This window comes from Neoarius graeffei, chromosome 13, assembly GCF_027579695.1.
Source record: "Neoarius graeffei isolate fNeoGra1 chromosome 13, fNeoGra1.pri, whole genome shotgun sequence".
Classification (NCBI taxonomy): Eukaryota; Metazoa; Chordata; class Actinopteri; order Siluriformes; family Ariidae; genus Neoarius; species Neoarius graeffei.
In genome coordinates, this window is record NC_083581.1 from 9225549 (window position 1) to 9250217 (window position 24669).

General features: G+C 45.1%; 2 protein-coding genes across 10 annotated transcripts in view; one reads left to right on the top strand and one right to left on the bottom strand.

Moving 5' to 3' along the window:
* Positions 1–4747, bottom strand: part of lrch1 (leucine-rich repeats and calponin homology (CH) domain containing 1) — a 193995-nt gene extending 189248 nt beyond the window's left edge. For 2 of the 3 annotated variants that reach the window (XM_060937214.1, XM_060937212.1), the window contains exon 1: positions 4447–4746. In XM_060937214.1, coding sequence (XP_060793197.1) covers positions 4447–4618 — 172 coding nt within the window. In that variant the 5' untranslated portion in view covers positions 4619–4746. Of the gene's footprint in view, positions 1–4446 lie in introns of all 3 variants that reach the window. The other variant, XM_060937213.1, reaches the window with a different exon arrangement.
* Positions 4497–24669, top strand: part of rubcnl (rubicon like autophagy enhancer) — a 75360-nt gene continuing 55187 nt past the window's right edge. Inside the window, exons 1-3 of one of the 7 annotated variants that reach the window (XM_060937217.1) lie at positions 4497–5179; positions 10452–11074; positions 21509–21590. The gene's annotated coding sequence lies outside the window, so the exon portion shown is untranslated. Of the gene's footprint in view, positions 5180–10404; positions 11075–21198; positions 21408–21508; positions 21591–24669 lie in introns of those variants that run through there. The other 6 variants (XM_060937216.1, XM_060937221.1, XM_060937220.1 and 3 more) reach the window with 6 other exon arrangements.

A 24669-nucleotide genomic window follows, 5' to 3' on the forward strand; every position in this document is an offset into this window, starting at 1 on the left:
CAAATGACAAATTAAGTCACCTCGGGCGACCGGACCACCGCGAATTTCAAGCCCTGATAATGGATGACTGCTGCTTTACTGCATGCATGATATCTCGTCGCTTATTTAAAAATGGCGCCCTCTCACAGTCTTGCTATTGTTATTGGTCTTAACAACTCCGCCCCCCCGCTGACGTACAGTAAGCGGTTCTTTCCTCTGGCCCAGCAAAGAGCTGGTGCTACCCTGGAACTGGTTTTTCTGGCCCAGAGCCAGTTCTTTGTCAGTGGAAACAGAAAACCCGGTTCCAAACTAAGCACTGGCCCCGAACCAGCCCTAGAACTGATTTGGTGGAAAAGGGGTACAGATAGTTGTCGACTTACGACCTATGCAACTTACGACCGATCGACTTTATGACCGTCTGGTTATGACTGGCAAGTGTTTCCCAGCTGAGCTAGCTGAGCGTACGACAGTTTCCGCCCCAGCTCCTGGTTTATGAAACGAGCAAATCCTCCTGCCAGCCCGAGCGCTGCAACAGCCGATGATGACGTAGACGACCCACAGCCAAGCACCAGTGATGCCAGCGGTCACTAAGTTTTGTATTTTGCTATGTTTTACATTTGTATTTTGGTATGTTTCAAACTAAAATCTTTTCGATTTTTCACACGTGTAGTTCATATTTTTTGTTTTGCACATATTAAACGAATTGTACTGTAGTATGCAATGTTTGACTTAAACCAAATAATGAGCCAAGGTAATGAAATAAGAAAATGTTGATAAAATGAGACTTTAATAAGATGATTACAATATCATTACACATCACAATATACAGTACTTACGTTCATTTAACATACGCTGACTTACGATCAGATCGGTTTACGACCGGTCAGTCGTAACCAAACGCAGTCGTAAGTCCAGGGATCGAAACGGGCGGTCGCCCACTTGCCAATGCGAGTTGGAAAGGGTACTGGCGACTAGTGACAACATGTACTCGACCGAGTGGGCGACTGGCTCGCCACGCTATATATATATCAAACTACTCACTGCCTCGATGGTTTCTATCAACGATTCTCACCCATTTTAAGCAGAACTTGGTCTATTTTACCCTTTTTTACGATAATTTCAATAGATTTTGTGAGACATTTGTCAAGTTGGCATAGACGCGGGCGCCACCATATTGTTTACGTGCGCAGTATACACCGCTATATGCAGCATGGCTGCGCGAAGTTTTGTTTCTTCCTGTTCATTTTCGTTGCTGCCCGTGAAGACAAATGTAACTTGAACCGCTATTGGTCAGATAGATTAGACCCCCGCGAAGTTTAAAAGTCCTTGGCTTGATATTTCTGACAGCTATCAAAACAAACGGATATCGCTCAACAAGTATGTGGCCCTTATTCAAGAGTGTTCACAAGAAGTCATCCACCATTCCACCCAAATCATCCACCAATCCATCTAGGAATCAGAATGAGCCGAATCAGCCTAGCACCAGCAAGGATACACGGATCAATCAACCTAAGCCCCACAGTGTCACTGATGTTTCTGGCCCTACGAGGAGGCGCAGCATGATGCAGTGTATGACCTGATAGATGATGATGATGATGATTTTCTGGATGAAGGTTTCGAAGATTGTGATGATAATGAGATGACTGAGGAAGAAGTTTATAGACAGTTGAAATTGATCACTCATGTATAATATGGTTGTATTACAACCCCGATTCCAAAAAAGTTGGGACAAAGTACAAATTGTAAATAAAAATGGAACGCAATGATGTGGAAGTTTCAAAATTCCATATTTTATTCAGAATAGAACATAGATGACATATCAAATGTTTAAACTGAGAAAATGTATCATTTAAAGAGAAAAATTAGGTCATTTTAAATTTCATGACAACAACACATCTCAAAAAAGTTGGGACAAGGTCATGTTTACCACTGTGAGACATCCCCTTTTCTCTTTACAACAGTCTGTAAACGTCTGGGGACTGAGGAGACAAGTTGCTCAAGTTTAGGGATAGGAATGTTAACCTATTCTTGTCTAATGTAGGATTCTAGTTGCTCAACTGTCTTAGGTCTTTTTTGTCGTATCTTCCGTTTTATGATGCACCAAATGTTTTCTATGGGTGAAAGATCTGGACTGCAGGCTGGCCAGTTCAGTACCCGGACCCTTCTTCTACGCAGCCATGATGCTGTAATTGATGCAGTATGTGGTTTGGCATTGTCATGTTGGAAAATGCAAGGTCTTCCCTGAAAGAGACGTCGTCTGGATGGGAGCATATGTTGCTCTAGAACCTGGATATACCTTTCAGCATTGATGGTGTCTTTCCAGATGTGTAAGCTGCCCATGCCATACGCACTAATGCAACCCCATACCATCAGAGATGCAGGCTTCTGAACTGAGCACTGAGAACAACTTGGGCCGTCCTTCTCCTCTTTAGTCTGAATGACACGGCGTCCCTGATTTCCATAAAGAACTTCAAATTTTGATTCGTCTGACCACAGAACAGTTTTCCACTTTGCCACAGTCCATTTTAAATGAGCCTTGGCCCAGAGAAGACGTCTGCGCTTCTGGATCATGTTTAGATACGGCTTCTTCTTTGAACTATAGAGTTTTAGCTGGCAATGGCGGATGGCACGGTGAATTGTGTTCACAGATAATGTTCTCTGGAAATATTCCTGAGCCCATTTTGTGATTTCCAATACAGAAGCATGCCTGTATGTGATGCCGTGCCGTCTAAGGGCCCGAAGATCACGGGCACCCAGTATGGTTTTCCGGCCTTGACCCTTACGCACAGAGATTCTTCCAGATTCTCTGAATCTTTTGATGATATTATGCACTGTAGATGATGATATGTTCAAACTCTTTGCAATTTTACACTGTCGAACTCCTTTCTGATATTGCTCCACTATTTGTCGGCGCAGAATTAGGGGGATTGGTGATCCTCTTCCCATCTTTACTTCTGAGAGCCGCTGCCACTCCAAGATGCTCTTTTTATACCCAGTCATGTTAATGACCTATTGCCAATTGACCTAATGAGTTGCAATTTGGTCCTCCGGCTGTTCCTTTTTTTGTACCTTTAACTTTTCCAGCCTCTTATTTCCCCGTCCCAACTTTTTTGAGATGTGTTGCTGTCATGTTATGAGCCAATATTTGGCATGAAATTTGAAAATGTCTCACTTTCGACGTTTGATATGTTGTCTATGTTCGATTGTGAATACAATATCAGTTTTTGAGTTTTGTAAATTACTGCATTCTGTTTTTATTTACAATTTGTACTTTGTCCCAACTTTTTTGGAATCGGGGTTGTATATGAATAAATATATAAAATCGGCTTGAGATTTGTAATTATAAATACGGACCAGTGCTCCCAAATTCCCGTTTCGATCCCTGAAGTCGACAACTACCTGTCGAAAGGTAGGGTACACCCTGGACAAGTCGCAGGGCTAACACATATGGCCCTTTTCCACTACCCTTGTTCAGCTCACTTCAGCTCGCTTCAGCCCGACACGGCTCGCGTTTCGACTACCAAAAAACAGCACGACTCGGCTCGCTTCAGCCCTGCTTAGCCCCTAAAACTCGCACCGTTTTGGAGTGGGGCTGAAGCGAGCCAAAGCGAGCCGAGTGAGGTTGGGGGCGTGAGCAGACACTCCCCTGTGCACTGATTGGTGAGGAGGAGTGTCCTCACATGCCCACACATGCCCCGCGAGCACGCTGGGATCTGTAAACACCGCAAACCCGGAAGAAGAATAATTACGAATTACAAGAATTTCTGAAGCCTTATGCGCCTCGCCTCATCTATACGCTCTTGCCAGTATCTGTTGGCGTTGTTGGTGACAACAAGCCACAGCACCAAGACCAGCAACACTGACTCCATGTCCTCCATGTTTATTGTTTACTATCCGGGTCGTGAGACTACCGCTTAAAAGCTCACTGATGTCACTGTTTGCGCTGCTTAACGACATCACGTGACGTCCACCCACTTTCGCTAACTCCACCCAATGTGTCCAACCACTTCCAGCCAGCACGGTTCAGCGCGGTTGTAGTCGAAATGCAACTCCAACAGCCCCGCTCAGCTCGACTCAGCCCGACTCAGCCGCGTTTGTAGTGGAAAAGGCCCTGACCGGCTGCTGGGCTCGAACCCAGGACTGTGAGGCGACAGTGCTAACCACTACCCCACCTACCGTGCCGCCCGGCTCAGGAACATTTATTATCATCAGATCCGAGCGGGTCACGGAATTTCCCTCATGTCATTTTGAAGCTGCCCCTAATTTTTCAGAGCAGCCCTTCAGGTTGATGTTGCCTGAGTGTGAACAGGTTAAAGCAGGGAATTAACTGGAACATGTGTGTTGTAACACCTGTAACACGTCCTAACACGTTTATAACAGTGTTGCTTTAAAACGTACCCGTGCACTAACTCACACCGGGTCACCTGATTAAACACCCTGCACCCCCTGGCCCCGCCCCATTGTTACCTGCGTGCACCGTGTCGCTGAGGTCGTAGTGCGCAGCTGCGGCTGGGAATTCTTTCAGCTTCCTCGCGCTGAGGTTGAGCGAGCCCGAGCCCGCCGCCTCTTCCAGCGCGCGCTCCACGCCGCGGCTCGCGCCCACTACTCTCGGCGCCACCGCGCCGGACACCACCTCCATGATCGCCTTCAACCGGAAGTCAACAAGAGCGACGAGGCTCAGAGAAACGTCCCTAAAGAAACCGCGCGCGCGGGAGCCCAGTCCTCCGCCGTCCTGCTGCACGCGACTGCGCAGTCTTTTCTACTAACCGACGGCGCTCGCACCGAGGGAAGTGAGATGAGGATTTGGTCTCGCGCGCCCTCTGCCGGTCACGTCCTGTAACTTCAGTGTAAACCACCGAGCGGGGCTGCGCCGAAGCTTTCGGCCATTAACTAATAAACCGCGCCCTCTGCTGGACACAAGGTTATCTCAGCGTTGCTGGAAACGTTCCCTGAAACATCGTGGGTCACCGCAAAGTTCCAGCGACACTGAAATTGCTTACACCTGAACATTTGGAGAACATTCTCCATGGTTTACCACAAACAGAGTCCCTGAGAGGTTTGAGTTATCTGGAAGTCATGGAAACGTTGGGCGAACGTTCCAAAACCATCAAGGTTTACCGCATCCCAGATTACCAGAACGTTCTCAACAGTTCACCGTGAGGTTTCGGAGAGATTCGGAACCAAACCAAGTCCAGCTTGCGTACGCATTAATCTTTAATTTCAAAAACTATTATGGCTGAAAATGTTTAGATCGGGACGGCGTAGTGGTTAGCGCTGTCGCCTCACAGCAAGAAGGTCCGGGTTCGAGCCCTGTGGCTGGCGAGGGCCTTTCTGTGTGGAGTTTGCATGTTCTCCCCATGTCCACGTGGGTTTCCTCCGGGTGCTCCGGTTTCCCACACAGTCCAAAGACATGCAGGTTAGGTTAACTGGTGACTCTAAATTGACCGTAGGTGTGAATGGTTGTCTATGTGTCAGCCCTGTGATGACCTGGCGACTTGTCCAGGGTGTACCCCGCCTTTCGCCCGTAGTCAGCTGGGATAGGCTCCAGCTTGCCTGCGACTCTGTAGAACAGGATAAAGCAGCTAGAGATGATGAGATGTTTAGATCAGAATTAAAAATAAATCTAGCATCAATGATTTGGTTCAAGTAGTGCTGAACAAAGATGAAGCAAATAAGTTAGCCTGAAATATTCTATTCAGACTGACAGAATATCACAAGTGAGATTAAAATCTGATCTTTAATCCCGTTACACAATGTTTAAGAACCAAACGGTTCTCCAAGGAGAACGTTCTCAATGGTTTACTGGGAGGTTTCAGAGAGATTCAGATTGTTTAAGATTACCAAACGGTTCTCCAAGGTTTATCATGAGGTTCCAGAGAAGTTCAGATTGTTTAAGGTTACCAGAAGGTTGTCCAAGGAGAACATTCTCCAAGGTTTACCGTGAGGTTTCAGAGAGATTCGGATTGTTTAAGATTACCAGAAGGTTCTCCAAGGAGAACATTCTCAACGGTTTACTGTGAGGTTTCAAACAGATTCGGAAATGTTTAAGATTACCAGAAGGTTCTCCAAGGAGAATATTCTCAATGGTTTATTGTGAGGTTCCAGAGAGATTCAGATTGTTTAAGGTTACCAGAAAGTTCTCCAAGGAGAACATTCTCCAAGGTTTACCATGAGGTTTCAGAGAGATTCCGATTGTTTAAGATTTCCAGAAGGTTCTCCAAGGAGAACATTCTCAACGGTTTATTGTGACATTCCAGAGAGATTCAGATCGTTTAAGGTTACCAGAAAGTTCTCCAAGGAGAACATTCTCCAAGGATTACCGTGAGGTTCCAGTGAAGTTCAGATTGTTTAAGGTTACCAGAAAGTTCTCCAAGGAGAACATTCTCCAAGGTTTACCGTGAGGTTTCAGATAGATTCAGCTTGTTTAAGATTACTAGAAGGTTCTCCAAGGAGAACGTTCTCAACGATTTACTGTGAGGTTTCAGAGGTATTCAGATTGTTTAAGGTTACCAGGTTCTCCAAGGAGCACATTCTCCAAGGTTTACTATGAGGTTCCAGAGAAGTTCAGATTGTTTAAGGTTACCAGAAGATTTTCCAAGGAGAACGTTCTCCAAGGTTTACCGCGAGGTTCCGGAGAGGTTCTGATTATGTAAAATATTTCAGAATATAATGGGAACATTCTCTGAGCTCTCAAGGTTCCTGAGAGACTGAAATAATTTAAAGGCTACTCGAATGTTAATGAATTACTGCACATGTAAATGTTTTTTTTTCTGAGCTGTAAACTAAATGATATGACTGTACTGTGATGAAACACAGTATTGATGCTGGTATTAATATTCACAAAATTACCATTTTTATTTAAAGAAATCAGCATTTTATGGGTTGAAAACTACTCAAAATGCCACCTACTGGTTAAAACCATCCTGAAAGTTGCAAAGCCGATGCTGACGTCAAGTCCACTGTTTGGTACTTCTCTATGTCATGAAATTTTTATTTAAAAAAAAAGAGAATATTAACACCCTCTAATCAGAGGTGGGCGGTCCACCTCCCCAGCACCGCCCTTGATTGGGAATCTGTGGAACTGTGTTCATTTTCAAGTACAACCCCAATTCCAAAAAAGTTGGGACAAAGTACAAATTGTAAATAAAAACAGAATGCAATGATGTGGACGTTTCAAAATTCCATATTTTATTCAGAATAGAACATAGATGACATATCAAATGTTTAAACTGAGAAAATGTATCATCTCATCATCTTTAGCCGCTTTATCCTTCTACAGGGTCGCAGGCAAGCTGGAGCCTATCCCAGCTGACTACAGGCAAAAGACGGGGTACACCCTGGACAAGTCGCCAGGTCATCACAGGGCTGACACATAGACACAGACAACCATTCACACTCACTTTAGAGTCACCAGTTAACCTAACCTGCATGTCTTTGGGGGAAACCAGAGCACCCGGAGGAAACCCACGCGGACAACATGCAAACTCCACACAGAAAGGCCCTCGCCGGCCACGGGGCTCAAACCCAGAACCTTCTTATTGTGAGGCGACAGCGCTAACCACTACACCACCATGCTGCCCCAAAATGGCTCATTTAAAAAGAAAAATTAGGTGATTTTAAATTTCATGACAACAACACATCTCAAAAAAGTTGGGACAAGGCCATGTTTACCACTGTGAGACATCCCCTTTTCTCTTTACAACAGTCTGTAAACGTCTGGGGACTGAGGAGACAAGTTGCTCAAGTTTAGGGATAGGAAGGTTAACCCATTCTTGTCTAATGTAAGATTCTAGTTGCTCAACTGTCTTAGGTCTTTTTTGTCATATCTTCCGTTTTATGATGCGCCAAATGTTTTCTATGGGTGAAAGATCTGGACTGCAGGCTGGCCAGTTCAGTACCCGGACCCTTCTTCTACGCAGCCATGATGCTGTAATTGATGCAGTATGTGGTTTGGCATTGTCATGTTGAAAAATGCAAGGTCTTCCTTGAAAGAGACGTCGTCTGGATGGGAGCATATGTTGCTCTAGAACCTGGATATACCTTTCAGCATTGATGGTGTCTTTCCAGATGTGTAAGCTGCCCATGCCACACGCACTAATGCAACCCCATACCATCAGAGATGCAGGCTTCTGAACTGAGCGCTGATAACAACTTGGGTCGTCCTTCTCCTCTTTAGTCCGAATGACACGGCGTCCCTGATTTCCATAAAGAACTTCAAATTCTGATTCGTCTGACCACGGAACAGTTTTCCACTTTGCCACAGTCCATTTTAAATGAGCCTTGGCCCAGAGAAGACGTCTGCGCTTCTGGATCGTGTTTAGATACGGCTTCTTCTTTGAACTACAGAGTTTTAGCTGGCAACGGCGGATGGCACGGTGAATTGTGTTCACAGATAATGTTCTCTGGAAATATTCCTGAGCCCATTTTGTGATTTCCAATACAGAAGCATGCCTGTATGTGATGTAGTGCCGTCTAAGGGCCCGAAGATCACGGGCACCCAGTATGGTTTTCCGGCCTTGACCCTTATGCACAGAGATTCTTCCAGATTCTCTGAATCTTTTGATGATATTATGCACTGTAGATGATGATATGTTCAAACTCTTTGCAATTTTACACTGTCGAACTCCTTTCTGATATTGCTCCACTATTTGTCGGCGCAGAATTACGGGGATTGGTGATCCTCTTCCCATCTTTACTTCTGAGAGCTGCTGCCACTCCAAGATGCTCTTTTTATACCCAGTCATGTTAATGACCTATTGCCAATTGACCTAATGAGTTGCAATTTGGTCCTCCAGCTGTTCCTGTTTTGTACCTTTAACTTTTCCAGCCTCTTATTGCCCCTGTCCCAACTTTTTTGAGATGTGTTTCTGTCATGAAATTTCAAATGAGCCAATATTTGGCATGAAATTTCAAAATGTCTCATTTTCGACATTTGATATGTTGTCTATGTTCTATTGTGAATACAATATCAGTTTTTGAGATTTGTAAATTCTTGCATTCTGTTTTTATTTACAATTTGTACTTTGTCCCAACTTTTTTGGAATCGGGGTTGTATATGCAGATAGAGACTCACATCAACCGCACCCCCCTTTTTTTTTTACTATTCAACTACTGGATAAATATTTTCAATTTGAAGCCAAAATGTTGGTTCTTAACTACTTGTCAGTGGTTTATTTTACTAGAACAGTAATAAACAGTAGCCTGGACACAAGCACCCTCTGCTAATTATGTTTAATCCCTTCATGACTTAAAAATGTGCTTTCTCCAATCACACTTCACACGAGTGGCAACTCTCAGCACAGTGTATCGGGGCAGTGGACTTTCAGCACACACGTGTCTATAGCTACAAGAATAATGTCAGTGAACCTATTCATGAAGTCGATTTCTTTTTAATTATATACAGGTCAGCTGACTAACTAGCTGTAGTTTATCTCGGTTGTTAACAATCTCGCACAATAAAGTGGTTATGTTCCATTAGTTGGCATGTACAGATAGAGTACTTAGCTTCTTGAAATTCAGTCTGAAATCAAAATAAAGTAAGAACAAAAAATAAGTAATTTAAAGATATGGGGTTTTTTTTGTTTTTGTTTAAGGATTTGGTTGCCTGTTTTGACATTGTTCACCATTTTCAGCCTCTTGTAGGAGATGGCAGTGTCATCAAGTCAAAATCTTCTCCTACAGTCTCATCATGCTGACTCTTGGGCCTCCAAGGGCTTATCTCACAAACCTTACTGGAGCTAAAGTATTGAAACAGTCCATAAGATGGCGCCATGAGTTTATGAAAGGGGAAATGGCAAGAGGAAGTCAAGCCAGTGTTAAAAACAACACCAAAAGTCTAAGGAACAGAGTTTAGGGTTTGACTACAGCTGCCCTTGAATGGTTGTATTTTGGATATGCAAACTGTTCACGGTACATGATATGGCCAAAAGTATGTGAACACCTGACCATCACATCCTCATTTGGTTCCTCCCCAAGCTGTTACCACACAGTTGTATAAAATGTCTCTGTTTGCTGTAATGTTACAGTCTCCCTTTGCTGGAACTAAGAGTCCAAACCTGTTCCAGCATGATGATGCTCCTGTGCACAAACTGTGCACAAATCCTGGAGAACATTCTCATTGGAGAACTTTCTGGTAACCTTAAACAATCTGAATCTCTCTGGAACCTCACGGTAAACCTTGGAGAACGTTCTCCGTGGAGAACCTTCTGATAATCTTAAATGATCTGAATCTCTCTGGAACCTTGCGGTAAACCTTGATTGTTTTGGAACGTTCAGCCAACATTCCCATGACTTCCAGATAATTCAAACTTCTCAGGGACTCTGTTTGTGGTAAACCATGGAGGATGTTCTCCTAACGTTCAGGTGTAAACAATTTCAATGTCTCTGGAACTTTGTGGTGACCCACAATGTTTCAGGGAACGTTTCCAGTAACACTGAGATAACCAGAACCTCTTTGTGAATCTTGTATCCAGCAGAGGGCACATGAAGACGTGGTGTGTGAAGGTTGGAATGAAGAACTCGAGTGTCCTGCACAGAGCCCTGACTGAACTCAACCCCACTGAACACCTTTGGGTTGAACTGGAGCCTCAACTTCCCAATATCAGTGTCTGATCTCAGTAATGAGCACAAATCCCCACAAAATCTAGTGGAAAGCCTTCACAGAAGAGTGGAACTCATTATAACAGGAAAGATTATTATAACAGCATATGGGTGTAGATTTTAGCATTTCCATCTGACTAAACTCTTTTCAAGACAACATTATCAACGATAACAGTATTGTGTGTGTGTGTGTGTGTGTGTATTCAGTGATTAGTTTCTTTGTCTTCCACAAAACACCAGATCACACTGACTGACTGTAGTCAGATAATTATAGATTAATTTCTCACTTTAGAAAATAGCTTACATACTGAAACTGAAATTTCTGAAAGCCTGCACAGCTTCCTCTTTTTTTTTTTTTTTTACTCAGCAAGTGAAGACACCATCAGCACACAACAATCATGAAGTCTTTGTTCCACAGTGATTTCACATTACGTACTTGCTGGCTCTCCATTACTCTGAGCTGCCAATGATACAACAAAATTCAGACAGTAATCAGGTAAAACACTGCTTTTTTTTATTTCTCATGTGTTGTTAGTTTAAGGCATAAGTGTTGTGGAACTTTTTTATTTTCTTTAAACTTTTACAAAACTGGTCACAGTACTGAAGAACCAATTTTATTTCCTTTCACTGATAGGAAACTGATGCAAATTGTTGTCACAGAACTTGTCACATCAATAATAATAATAATAATAACCAAAAGACTAATTTCTGATTGTACTGTCAGTAAGCCTGACAACAGTGTACACATCTGGATTTGTTAAGGCTTTATACCACAACAGTTTGCCAAATAATACAAATTTTAATATATTAATGAATGGCATGTTGTGCTTTTTAACTGTTTATAGTTACATTTAACATTGTGGAAAGTCTGCAGCTTAGATTAGTCTGTGGTTATTCCCCCACCAGCTTCTCTTTTTTCCCTCTTGAAGTTAATTAAGAAAATAAATCCCAGCATATCATGTTACTGAGAAACATATTGGCTTTGATCGAATGCTGACACTGGAGACCCTTTCTATAAATGTCCTAAAAACGTCTCCTTACAAAAGACCTCACCAGATCAGTGATTACACATGATATGTTTGTGTGCAAAAGTTTGTGGACACTTGACCATCACATCCACGTCTTTTTGAACAACTCATTCCAGATGTTGTCCTCCTTTGCAGTTTTCTGTCTCTAAATATATATATGTAATTGTGGGTCGTACTAAGTTTTATGTCTGTCACAATGACCCTGAACATTAGGTATCTTTATCACGTCTTTTAAATGTCTCCAGGGTCTCGGTGTCACGGTGCAGGCACTTATGGATGTATGCACAGAAGAGGAGCGTAGAGCAAACAGTGAACAAGCCAAAACGTGAGACAAGAATCAGAGTCAAGGGACTAGTGATGGTCGGGCGAATGACAAACAGGGCAAACGAGAGAAGACAAAAGAGTAAATGTGAAAGAGGGAAGTAAAGGTCAGAAAAACGAGAATCAGCCAGAAGAAACAAGGCTTGGTATGAACTGAGGATAGCAGAATGATACTTCACAATGAAGTGGTGTGAGAGTGAGGTTTAAATAGGCAGAGGGACTGATGAGAGTGATGAGTGACAGCTGTGGTTAATAGTCAGGCGACAGAGGGCGCTGTGAGTTCTGGGAAGTGTAGTACAAGGAGTCCATGTTTGTAGTTTGGACGATATCAGCAGGTTTATTGACAGAGCCCCCCCGAGGGGCTCCCACTGGGAGCTATAGATTTTCTAGGGCGCCCCCTACCTCTGGGTGCAGGTTTGTCTAGATGTGTAGCATGGAATTCTTGCTTGAGGAGTGGATCTAGGATGTCTTTGGCAGGAACTCTGTTCCTTGGGTCCGTAACCCTCCCAATCTACCAGGTACTCGATCTGCCCTCTTCTTCATCGAGAGTTGATGGTCTTGTTTACCTGGTAGATGGGTTTGTCTTCTAAGTCAAGAGCTGGGTGTTCCTGGCTTGGTCCATTTTTAGTGAGAGGGCCCAGGATAGCAGGTTTCAGATAGGATACATGAAATGTGGGTGATAGTCTGCTGTGAGAGGGGAGCTCTAGCTGGTACGAAACTTCATTGATGCGGTCGGTGACTTTAAATGGCCCAATGTATTGTGGTTGTAGCTTCCTGCATGAATTGGCTTCTCGGAAGTTCTTTGTTGCTATCCATACTCTGTCCCCTGGGTTGTATGTAGGTGTACGGTATCTGCTCTGTGTTTGTCTGCATACTCTTTGTACTCTGGCATTGACCGTTTCAATACATTGGTGTACCTCCTCCTAAACTGTCTGGCTACATGAGAACCAATCTTCAATGGCTTGAACTTGGTTGGGCAAGTCATCTCAAGGGAACAGGAGTGGTTGGTAGCCGAGTATGCACTGAAACAGTGTTAGCTGGGTTGCAGAGTGGTTGAGGGAATTCTGTGCATACTCAACCCATGGAAGGAAGTGTGCCCAGTCCCCCGGTTGCACATACAGAAGATTCTCAAGAAGCAGCCAATTTCTTGATTTGCTCTTTCGACTTGGCTGTTGGACTGAAGGTAGTATCTGGATGTGAGACTCACAGAAATTCCTAATCTCTCCATGAAGTTCTTCCAGAAATGTGAAATGAACTGTGCGCCCCAGTCTCTGATAATGTCAGAGACCATAGTAATGGGATACCTGCTGGAATAACAGTTCTGCCATTTGGGATGCTGTGGGAATGCCATGTAACAGAATGAGTCTGAGGGCTTTGGAGAAACAGTCGATCGTTACCATGATGGTGATGTTGCCTAGTGGGGGGGGAGGTCAGTGATGAAATCGATGGCAATGTGCAACCAGGGTCTCTGAGGAACAGGGAGGGGACAAAGTTTGCCAGCGGGAGGTGTTCTAGGAACCTTGGCTTGGGCACAGACAGAGCATGAAGTGATGAACTGGTTAATTTCTGTGAGCATGTTCTCCCACCAGTACTTATTCTTGATTATCTGATGGGTGTGTTGGCTGCCAGGGTGTCCAGTGGCTGGTGAAGCGCGGGCCCACGTAATTAGTTTGCCTCTAAGATGCTTGGGCACATATAGTAGACCGGGCGGAAGATCGTCAGAAAGTGTTTGGGGTTGAGAGTCTCTGATTTCTTTATCTAAATCCCAAGTAATGGACAGAAGGAAGCACTGAGACAGAAGTATGGGATGAGTAATGGGATCTTGGTGAGTGGGTGCAAAGATTCGTGATAGGGCATCAGCCTTGGTATTCTTGGAGCCAGGATGGAACGAGATGGTGAAATTAAATCTTGTGAAGAAAAGAGCCCACTTGGCTTGGCAAGGATTTAGCCGCTTGGCTTTCCTGAGATATTCGAGGTTCTTGTGGTCAGTGAGAATAACAAATGGGTGAGTGGCTCCCTCAAGCCAGTGTCACCATTCTTCAAGGGCCAGTTTTATGGTGAATAGTTCCCAGTTTCCCACATTGTAATTTCTTTCAGCAAAAGAGAGTTTCTTAGAAAAGAATGCTACTGGATGGAGTTTCTGTTTTTCCCCAAAATATTGTGATAGCACAGCCCCTACTCCTGTGTCAGATGCATCGACCTCCAGAGTGAAAGGTTTGGATGGACCTGGATGCTGCAAGATGTTAGCTGAGGTGAAGGCTTGCTTGAGACGGCCAAAAGCTTCTTCCACTGTGGGGTTCCACTGTAGGAGCTTGGGTCCCTTCTTGAGTAGTGAAGTTAGTGGGACGGCGATGGAGCTGAAACCCCGAATAAAATGGCAATAGAAGTTGGCAAAACCTAGGAAACATTGACGTTCCTTAATTGACATGGGCATGGACCAAGACGTGACCACAGAGACCTTAGATGGGTCCATACTGACACCTTCGGAGCTAATGATGTAGCCCAGGAAAGAAATGCGATGCTGATGGAACTTGTATTTCTCTGCTTTGACGTAGAGGTGATTCTGGAGCAGGCATTTGAGGACCATCCTAACATGCTCAATGTGAGTTTCTTCATCAGAAGAATATATTAAGATGTCATCAATATAGGCGATTGCGTATCTGCCTAGCATGTCCCATAACATGTTGTTGATGAGACACTGGAACACACTAGGCACCGAAGAAAGGCTATGCGGCATTACCCAGTACTCGAAATGGCTGGTGGAAGTGCTGAACGCTGTTTTCCACTCGTCACCCCTTTTGATTCTGATGAGATTGTATGTGCTGCATAAGTCGAGCTTAGAAAAGATCTTGGCCAATCTGAATTGTTCCAAGGCTGCTGGATACAGAGTGGATACAGGTACTTGACTGACACTTAGTTCAATCCTCTGTAGTCGATACATGGGCGAAGACCATCACCACGTTTCTCCGCAAAGAAGAAGCCTGCTGAGGCTGGGGTAAAAGCAGAGTCCCTCCTTTCTCCTCCTAATGCGTTCAGAGCGAGTTACCCAGGTGCATGAAACTTCTATGGTGGAACTGTCCTCCAGGATCAGAGCTGGTTTTACAGCCTCCTGCAGGGAGGGTCAATGAGTTAGGAGATTGCCCAGATGAATTGTGAGGTCAATGAGAGAATCCAGTGTCAACTGTTCATCTTGGCAGACGAGCTCACTCAGTATCTCAAGGTGCAGTCCTTTGCAAAAGACAGCCTTCAGAGCACCTTCAGCAGCACCTTCAGCAGCTTTTTGACCATGTAGGCTTCGCTGCCATCAATGATCCTGGGAGGAGGAGGGGGTTTGGAGGGTAGGAACAAAGAGCTAGATACCAGAGGTTTAAGCTGTGACACGTGGAACGTGGGGTGGATGCATCGTATGGTGAGTGGTAGTGCCAGTCTGACAGAACATGGATTGATTACCTTACTGATGAGGAAGGGTCCTAGGTACCTGGGAGCCAGCTTGCGGGAGATGGTTCTGAGTGGCAGGTGGCGTGTGGAGAGCATGATTTGTTGCCCCACCCGGTAGGTGGGTGCCTTAGAGCGACGTTTGTCAGCCTGCCTCTTGGATGCTAGGGCGGAGTGAATGAGTCTTCTCCGGGCCAATGCCCACGTCCTCCTGCAGCGGCGTATGAAGATTTGGGCTGAGGGTGCGGTGACCTCCTCCTCTTGGTTGGGAAAGAGTGGTGGTTGGTAACCTAGGGAGCACTGGAAGGGTGAAAGACCTGTGGCAGATGAAGGAAGAGGGGTTTTTTTTTAGCTTTTTATATATTTTTCTAGATTAATATTCTTAATTTTTTTTATTAGATTTTATCATAGTTTACATTTAAAATTTATGATTATTATTTGTAATTAGAAATATTAATGATTAGATTTTTGTAAATTAGGTATGAAGATCCCGTGTTTGGGAACCTAATAAAGCTTATTGTATTGTATTGTAGAGTGTTATGAGCATATTCAACCCAAGGTAAGTACTTACTCCAAGAACTGACATCCCTGGATGCCATACACCTGAGTGCCACCTCCAAATCTTGATTTGCCCGTTCCACCTGGACATTGGTTTGGGGATGGAAACCTGAGGAGAGACTACAAGAGGCCCCAGTGAGTTTGCAGAAGGCCCTCCAGAACTGCGCAGTGAACTGAGGACCCCGGTCGGAGACGATGTCAGTGGGGAGTCCATGTATGCGAAAAACATGGAGGATGAGTAATTTGGCAGTTTCTTTAGCTGTGAGAAGCTTGGGCAGAGGGATGAAATAGACTGACTTGGAGAACTGGTTGATAACTGTGAGGATGCATGTGTTGCCACCTGAGTTGGGGAGTCCTGTGACGAAGTCCAGGGCGATGTGAGACCAGGGTCGATGAGGAGTCGGGAGGGGTCTTAGCAAGCCGGTAGGGGGTCGATTGGCTGTCTTGTTCTGGGCATGTATTGCAGGCTGCCACAAACTCCTGGACGTCTTCCTTGATGGATTTGCCACCAGAAGCATTGTTGGATAAGTGCCAGGGTTCGAGCAGCTCCCAGGTGACAGGCCAACTTGGAGCCATGACCCCACTGCAGCATCTGGGTTCACACAGAGCAGGGAACAAACAAATAGTTAAGTGGTGTGTTGCTTGAGTTACCTTCTCCGGGGTCCTGCTCCAGGGCCTTCTGCACTAACGTCTCGACCTCAAGTAGGGTGGCTCCCACCAGACAACGTGGAGGGAGGATGGTTTCGGGCATTCTAGACTCCTCCTGGCGGGAAGAGAATATCCTGGACAGGGCGTCGGGTTTGCTGTTCTTGGAGCCTGGGCGGTAGGAGAGCATGAAACGGAAACGGGAGAAGAAGAGAGACCATCAGGCTTGCCGTGAGTTGAGACGTTTGGCGGACTTGAGGTATTCTAAATTCTTGTGGCCAGTCCAGACAAGGAAGGGGAGATCTGACCCCTCGAGTCAGTGCCTCAATTCCTCCAAGGCAAGCTTGAGGGCCAACAGCTCTCTGTTGCCGATGTCGTAGTTTCGTTCAGCAGGGGACAGCCAGCGAGAGAAGAAGGAGCAGGGGTGGACCTTGTCATCACTGGCCGTCTGGGAGAGGATGGCTCTGACCCCTGACTCGGAAGCGTCGACCTCGACAATGAACTGTTTGGCTGGATCGGGTATGGTGAGAATGGGTGCTGTGTGTGGTGAACTTGCGCTTGAGCATGGAGAAGGCTTTCTCTGCTTCCTCCCCCCACTTGAACGGGCTCCTGATCGAGGTCAATGCCGTGAGAGGTCCGGCCACCGTGCTGAAGTCGCGGATGAAGCGCCTGTAGAAATTGGCAAACCCCAGGAAATGCTGGAGCTCTCGTCGTGAGGATGGGGTGGGCCAATCAGCGACTGCCTCGAGCTTGAGGGGGTCCATCTGGATCCTCGCCGGGGAGATGATGAATCCCAGAAACGAAACAGAGTTCTGGTGAAATTCTCTCTTCTCCACCTTGACAAACAGTTTGTTCTCTAGCAGGCGCTGAAGGACCTGCCGGACGTGACCCAGATGTTCCTCCAGGGAGTGGGAGAAGATCAGGATGTCATCCAGGTAAACGAAAATGAAGATGTTTAGGAAGTCCCTTAAGACGTCATTAACGAGTGCCTGGAAGACTGCGGCCGCATTGGTCAGGCCAAAAGGGAACATGAGGTACTCATAGTGACCAGTGGTGGTGTTAAAAGCCATCTTCCACTCGTTCCTCTCCCTGATCCTGACGAGATAGTATGCATTGCATAGCTCTAACTTGATAAATACCTTGGCTCCCTTTAGTAGTTTGAAGGCCGTGGTCATGAGCGGTAGTGGGTAGTGGTTCTTGACCGTGATGGCGTTGAGACCCCGATAGTCAATGCAGGGGCGGAACGACTTGTCCTTTTCCACGAAGAAGAGTCCCGCCCCTGCTGAGGAGGAGGAAGGACGGATGATCCCAGCTGCCAAAGATTCGGAGATGTATTTCTCCATGGCTTGCCTTTCGACAGGAGAGAGTAGAGTCGTCCCTTGGGTGGCGCTGTCCTGGGTAGGAGGTCGATTCCACAGTCATAGGGTCTGTGAGGAGGGAGGGACACTTCTCGGGTCTTGCTGAAGACGAGTTTAAGGTCCAGATATTCCGGAGACACGTGAGAGACGTCGGGGAACTCTCTGGCCGAAGGCTGCAGTGGTTTGGTGGGAGGCATAGCGGAATTCAGACAGGAAGCTAGGCAGGACTGGCTCCAGCCTAGGATGGTGTTGTCAGCCCAGTTTAGGTGGGGGTTGTGCTACATTAACCATGGTAATCCTAGGATAATGGGTACATGGGGGTCGTTCATGACATGAAGCTGGATGATTTCTGAGTGGTTACCGGAAATCCTCAAGGTGAACGGGGCGGTAAGGTGGGTGATGGTGGTCAAGCCGGTGCCATTGAGTGTCAGGACAGTGAGAGGGATGTTGAGAGCGAGTAGCGGGATTCCCAGACACTTGGCGGTGGTGGAGCAGATCAGGTTCCTGTCTGCCCCTGAGTCGACGAGGGCCTGGAGGTGGTGATGCTGGTTGTCATGGATAACAATGACAGGGAGTAACGGATGATTAGCGGGGAACTGGTTCCGAGTGTTGCCCACCCGGGCCCCTCGATTCAACTGGTGAGCTTGTCCTTTTAGCGGGCAGGCTCGGCAGATGTGTCCCAGCTGACCGCAGTAGAAGCAGGCCCCCGTGCTCCGCCGGCGATGTTGTTCCTCCACTGACACCCGAACTCAGTCTACTTACATGAGTTCAAAGGACGCGGCGGGAGGTGGAGAGGAGGTGAAGCTGGGGTGGTTCTTCTCTCTCCTCTGTTGCTGGACCCGGGTGTCAATGTGGTTGGCAAGGTCCATGAGGCTGGAGAGGTTCAACAGCAGTTCCCACGATACCAATTTGTCCTTAATGGCATCGGACAGGCCGTGCAGGAACACATCGATCTGAGCACTCTCGTTCCAACCGCACGATGTCGCCAACATCCGGAACTCGATGGCGTAGTCCGAGGTAGACCGGGACCCCTGCCGCAGCTCCATGAGCCCTCTAGCCGCCTCCCGGCCGGACAGAGAACAGTCGAAAGTTTGCCTCATCTCCTTGAAGAAATCCTTGAGACTGGAACAAAAGGGCACATCGGCGTCCCAGACCGCTGTTCCCCACTCTCTGGCCTTGCCAGTGAGGAGTGTGATGACATATGCTACCCGGGAGCGTTCTGTGTGGAAGGCCAGAGGTTGCAGCTCTAAGATCAAAGAGCAGTGAGACAGAAACGATCTGCAAGTACCTGGTTCTCCATCGTAGGGCTGAGGCACTGGAAGTCTCGGTTCGCGGAGAAAGGCGGTGGCAGGAGCTGAAGTAGGAGGCGGCTGGGCAGGGGTAGGCACGGCTTGAAAGTGCTGAATCTGCATGGTGAGGAGGTTGAGTGAGTCAGACAGGGTGGCGAGGTTCTGGGTAATTTGCTGTAGGTCTTGTTGGTGTGTCCCGAGGAGAATCCTTTGTTGCTGGACAGCCGTTCTTAGATGGGCAAGTTCCGCTGGATCCATGTTGGCCAGAACGTACTGTTATGGGTGGTGGACGTGAAGTTTGAATCCAGAAGCAGAAAAATGCACAACAGACAGTAATCCAATAAAATAAGGTGATTTAATCCAGGGGAAAAAAGGGCGTGGCAAAAAGGTAGCAAAACAAGACAAAACACAAATGGCAAAAATAGTCCGGGTAACAAAAGACAAAAACCTGACAAAAAACAAGACAGGTAAGGACAAAAACACTAAAGCAAAAAACCATGAACAAGAAAAAACCCTTGGTGCAAAAAACATGAACTAGAAAAATAGCTAGAGGGAAAAACCATGAAAAGTATGAACGGTGCAGAAACGGCTAGAGAAAACAAACGAGACATTCTGGCAAAGTCAGAGTCTGAGAATGGCCTTTAAATAAGCAGCAGTGAAAACCAGGAAGTGAGTTCAGGTGGGATGGAATTCCCGTCCCGAATCCAGATCGGCACTGGCATGGGAGATCCGTAATCTCCAGAGTGGATGTCTGGGGCAGAGCATGACAGATACCTTCAGGTTTGTGGTCGAAAACCCTTTTGAATTGAGCGAGAAACTGCTCATAAGACTTCATGGGTCCGCTGCCATTGTTCCAGACAGCAGTGGCCCATCAACTGGCTTTACCTATGAGAAAGGAGAGGAATTTAGCAATCTTGTGCTCATCAGACATGTTCGGCATGGCAGCGAAGTACATGGATCATTGTAGGATGAAATGCTTACATGCGAGCAGATCTCCTGCGAACTTCTCCAGAGCAGGAAGTTGTAGCGCTGGGCTTGGAGATGATTCAGAGTGCAGTAGGAGGGCCTGCGATATCACAGTTGCTAGTTGAGACATCCTTGTGTTGAGGTCAGCTAGCATCTGCTGATGTTCTCCTAGTAAGCGTCCTTGAGCGTTGAGAGCTGTCTGTTTCACCTCTTCCGCTACATCCATGTTGGCGAAGTATCCTGTCACGGTGCAGGCACTTACGGACTTATGCGCAGAAGGGGAGCATAGAGCAAACAGTGAACAAGCCAAAACGCGAGACGAGAATCAGAGTCAAGGGACTAGCGATGGTCAGGCAAACGACAAACAGGGCAAACGAGAGAAGACAAAAGAGTAAACATGAAAGAGGGAAGCAAACGTCAGAAAAATGAGAATCAGTCAGAAGAAACAAGGCTTGGTATGAACTGAGGATAGCAGAACGATACTTTGCAATGAAGTGGCGTGCGAGTGAGGTTTAAATACGCAGAGGAACTGATTAGAGTGATGAGTGACAGCTGTGTTTAATAGTCAGGCAACAAAGGGCGCTGTGAGTTCTGAGAAGTGTAATTCAAGGAGTCCATGTTTGTAGTTTGGACAATATCAGCAGGTTTACTGACACTCGGGTGCAGTCCTGAGCTTGAGTGACTGTTTGTGTAAAGTTTCTGTACATGTACACAGGTCCATGTGCAGGGGTTTCTTCCAGGTTTTTCAGTTTCCTCCCAAAAACATGCCAATGGGTAGACTGGTATTCCATCCAGGGTGTATTCCCTCCTCATTCCCAGTGTTCCTGTGATAGGCTCCAGATCTGCCGCCATCCTGACCAGGATAAAGGGATTACTGAAAACAAATGAATGAATATAGAAAGAAAGAAAGGTTTAAAACATTCTATTGTGTGTAATATGTGTATTTTTATATAAATAAATAAAAAAAAGAAAATTAGAAATATTGATGGTTTAAGGAAACAGCGCCCACTACAGGATTTTAAATATATAGGGGTGTGTGTGTGTTAGAGAAAAAAAGAGAGAGAGAGAGAGAGAGGTGTATGTACTGCAGGGTGTAACACACTTTACAACACAACACTGGAACTTTCTTATCAACATCTCCACTCTTGGAGAATCAGGAAATTCTGGTTTGTGGTGCTTTTATTTATTACAGTCAGCCTGTCTGTCTCTTCCTGACACTTCACGACATGGTAAGATTACAGTTAAAGTGTCTACATCTCAGTGTTATGTGCTTTTTATATGTTTTAGGTTTCTCTCTGTTTATGGCTCTGTTTATGTTTATGCTTGATAGAAACGAAATGATTCATTCATGGAACATCATTAAAGCAGCTGTTATCGGCATCACACAGGAAGCTGAACCCAAAACGCTTCAGGTACGACCAGTGGCCCATGTTATGGCTAGTCATAAGATTATGAACTTCTTATGATCAGTATATTCTACATATTTATGGTGTTTATATAAGATGAACTACTTTTAAAAAGAAGAACTCATGGTTTAGATTTGGTTTTGGTTCAAATCATATACATATGTTTATAGTGCAATCATTTTCAGGATGTCCTGAAACGAGCAAACATGATTTGTTAATTGAGGAACGTATGTTCGAGGTTCATCAGGACAGTCATAAAGGGATGTCTAATCAAGGAAGACACATTATCATTCATCTAATCTATCCTAGTCAGAGAGAGAGAGAGAGAGAGAGAGATTTTCACTTAGTGTACTGTGTCGTGTTGTGGTCAAAACCACCTAAACCGAGACCAAGTCATCACAAGACCAGAGTGTGTCAAGACCGAGACTTTGAGATGGAGAGAAGACCAAAAGACAAGTGTGTGTGAAGGGCGTGGGGGAGGGGTGACAGCTGTTAACAGGAAGAAGCATTTTGAATTAGCAATGAGTCACATTATTGGTTGCACCTGAAGCAGGAAGGTTTACATCCAAGCATAGTAACAGTGTTAACAAATAAATCAGACAATGCACAGATAGTTTAGTGAAATTCCCACTGTTGTGGTCTTGACCTGTCTTGAAATAAAGAGACCATGACTGAGACAAAACCGAGGAAAAATGCACTTGATTCCGAGACGAGAACTTCAAAAAGTGGACCTGAGACCAGTCTCGAGTTCTACAACACTACTACCGGGTTCATATAATTTATGCATGCACACTGATGTGTATTTCTTTAGAAATCCTGTTAATACTTAATCTGTTCATATAGAATTTGCTATGGCTTTGTTGTTGTTGATATTGCAGTAGAAACTGGTACCCCTTTTCCACCAAATCAGTTCCAGGGCTGGTTCGGAGCCAGTGCTGGTGCTGATTCACAACTCGTTCAACTTGCGAGCCAGCTGAGAACCAGTTTGCTTTTCCATAGCTCAGGGTGCTAAGGGGAGCCATGTCATTACGTCGCTGTATACGTCAGTTACATCGCTGTATACGTCAGTTACGTTGCTGCGTTTGCATAAACCTTGGCGCGAACATCGAAGCAACAACAACACGGAAGCAGCAGCAACAACAACAACAATAATGGATGACTTCGCGTTTGTACAGCTGCTGCTTCTCGTTGCTTAAAAATGGCGACCTTTTGTGGTCTTGCTATTGTTGGTGGTCTTAACAACTCCGCCCCGCTGACGTAAGCGGTTCTTTCCTCTGGCCCAGCAAAGAGCTGGTGCTAGCCTGGAACTGTTTTTTCTGGCCCCAGAGCCAGTTCTTTGTCAGTGGAAACAGAAAACCCGGTTCCAAACTAAGCACTGGCCCCGAACCAGCCCTGGAACTGATTTGGTGAAAAAGGGGCATGATAGAACTGAACTTAGACCCAGGTGGCATTTTGGTGCAGTGGGTAGAGCTGCTGTCTCCCCAGATCCCTGGTTTGATCCTTGTTTTCTTGGCTCCATAGTGCTCCTTGCTTGTGGTAGTGTGGACTTTCAGTGTGTGTTGTCCTTAGGTGTGTATGGTGCTCCTGTAGAATACGATTTAAACATTTCTCCTGTGATGGTCAACACCTTGAGGAGTTCAGAAAAGTGCTATGTGTTGGAGTATTTGCTTTATTACTTTATATACGGTGTCATTAACACATCCATCTTATTAATACCCACAGTGTTTCATTAAAACCTCTGCTTTAGTTATTCACCTTGAAGTCATTTTATTCAGTGTCTACTCTGTAGCTTCAGTGTGCTAAAGAGAGAGAGAGAGAGAGAGAGAGGAATGCAGGTCTGGACCAGTGCAAATGTTCACTTATAGAAATGAGAGTTTACGCAACACTGGAGGGATTTGCATGTCATGGCTTGTCTTCCTGTCAATTATGTCATACTCATTTGGTCAACTTTTTGTTTGTTCAGATTTTGTTTCCTGACACATATTGCTAAACAGTGTGTTTATTTGATTAAATCAGGGTTTAGTCTCACTGTCATGCGCTACTCTTTTTAGATCTTGTTGTATCTTGGCTTCTACGATATGAATGAGTCTGTCTCAGTGTGTATCATTAAGTAATTCCATAACAGTACAACCACATTTACAGGAGTAACCAGTGAAGATGAATAGATTATTAATAAGGCAGGAGTTTAAGGTGTTTACATTAACAGTTCATAGAAATATATAGTTTTAATTAAATATTTATAAAGAATGAAACACTTGGGAGTGTGCTGTTAGGAGTGAAGAGGAGTGTTTTATTCCTCTAACACCACAGAAAATTGCCAGTGATTATAATTTTTTACCAGAGTATGAAATCCCATACATCTTGGAAAGCACTAACTCACAACCCATTCAAGATTTGTGCCATTTACAGTTCCTTAAAGGAGATACGCAGAACCTTTATTTTTAAATACATTTCTGAGTGGATAGTATCACCATCCTTGACTCTTGTATGCTGCATAAATGGGAATAAAAATATATATATTTTGGAGAATTAAAATCGACCGCAAAGTTGGCATTCAAGCTGCCCTGCTAAGCTAGCCAGCCCTGAGTGCGTGATGTCACAGCAGTAACTGGTTTTAAGGCCGAGACCTTTGACAGCTATAGACCAAAGTCATAAATAAAAATTTATGGTGAAAGTAAGAAATACCATTACCAACTTGCTCAACTAAGACTGATTTGACTTCATTGATTGTGGGTTGACTCTCATTAAAACAGGATAGGTGTTATAACTTGCCACATACATGTACATGCATGCATTTTCATTGATAAAATGTAAAAGGCTAATTAAATAATCAGATGAACTGAGACAATCACATTCTGAAGCAAATTAAATAATCTTATACCAGTAACTTGTATAAGTTACATGTATCAATCTAAATGGAGGTAAACAACGAGCGTTGTTTTTGTTGTTTTGTATCCAAATGAGAGTCGGAGTATACCTGTCTGCGTTCTCGCTTCTTGAAGGCCAATCTTGTGGCTGATTGTTTTGAAACAATCTGACTTTCAGTTGTTTGTTCAGTTCTCCAGTCATTCGCTTCTTCCACACA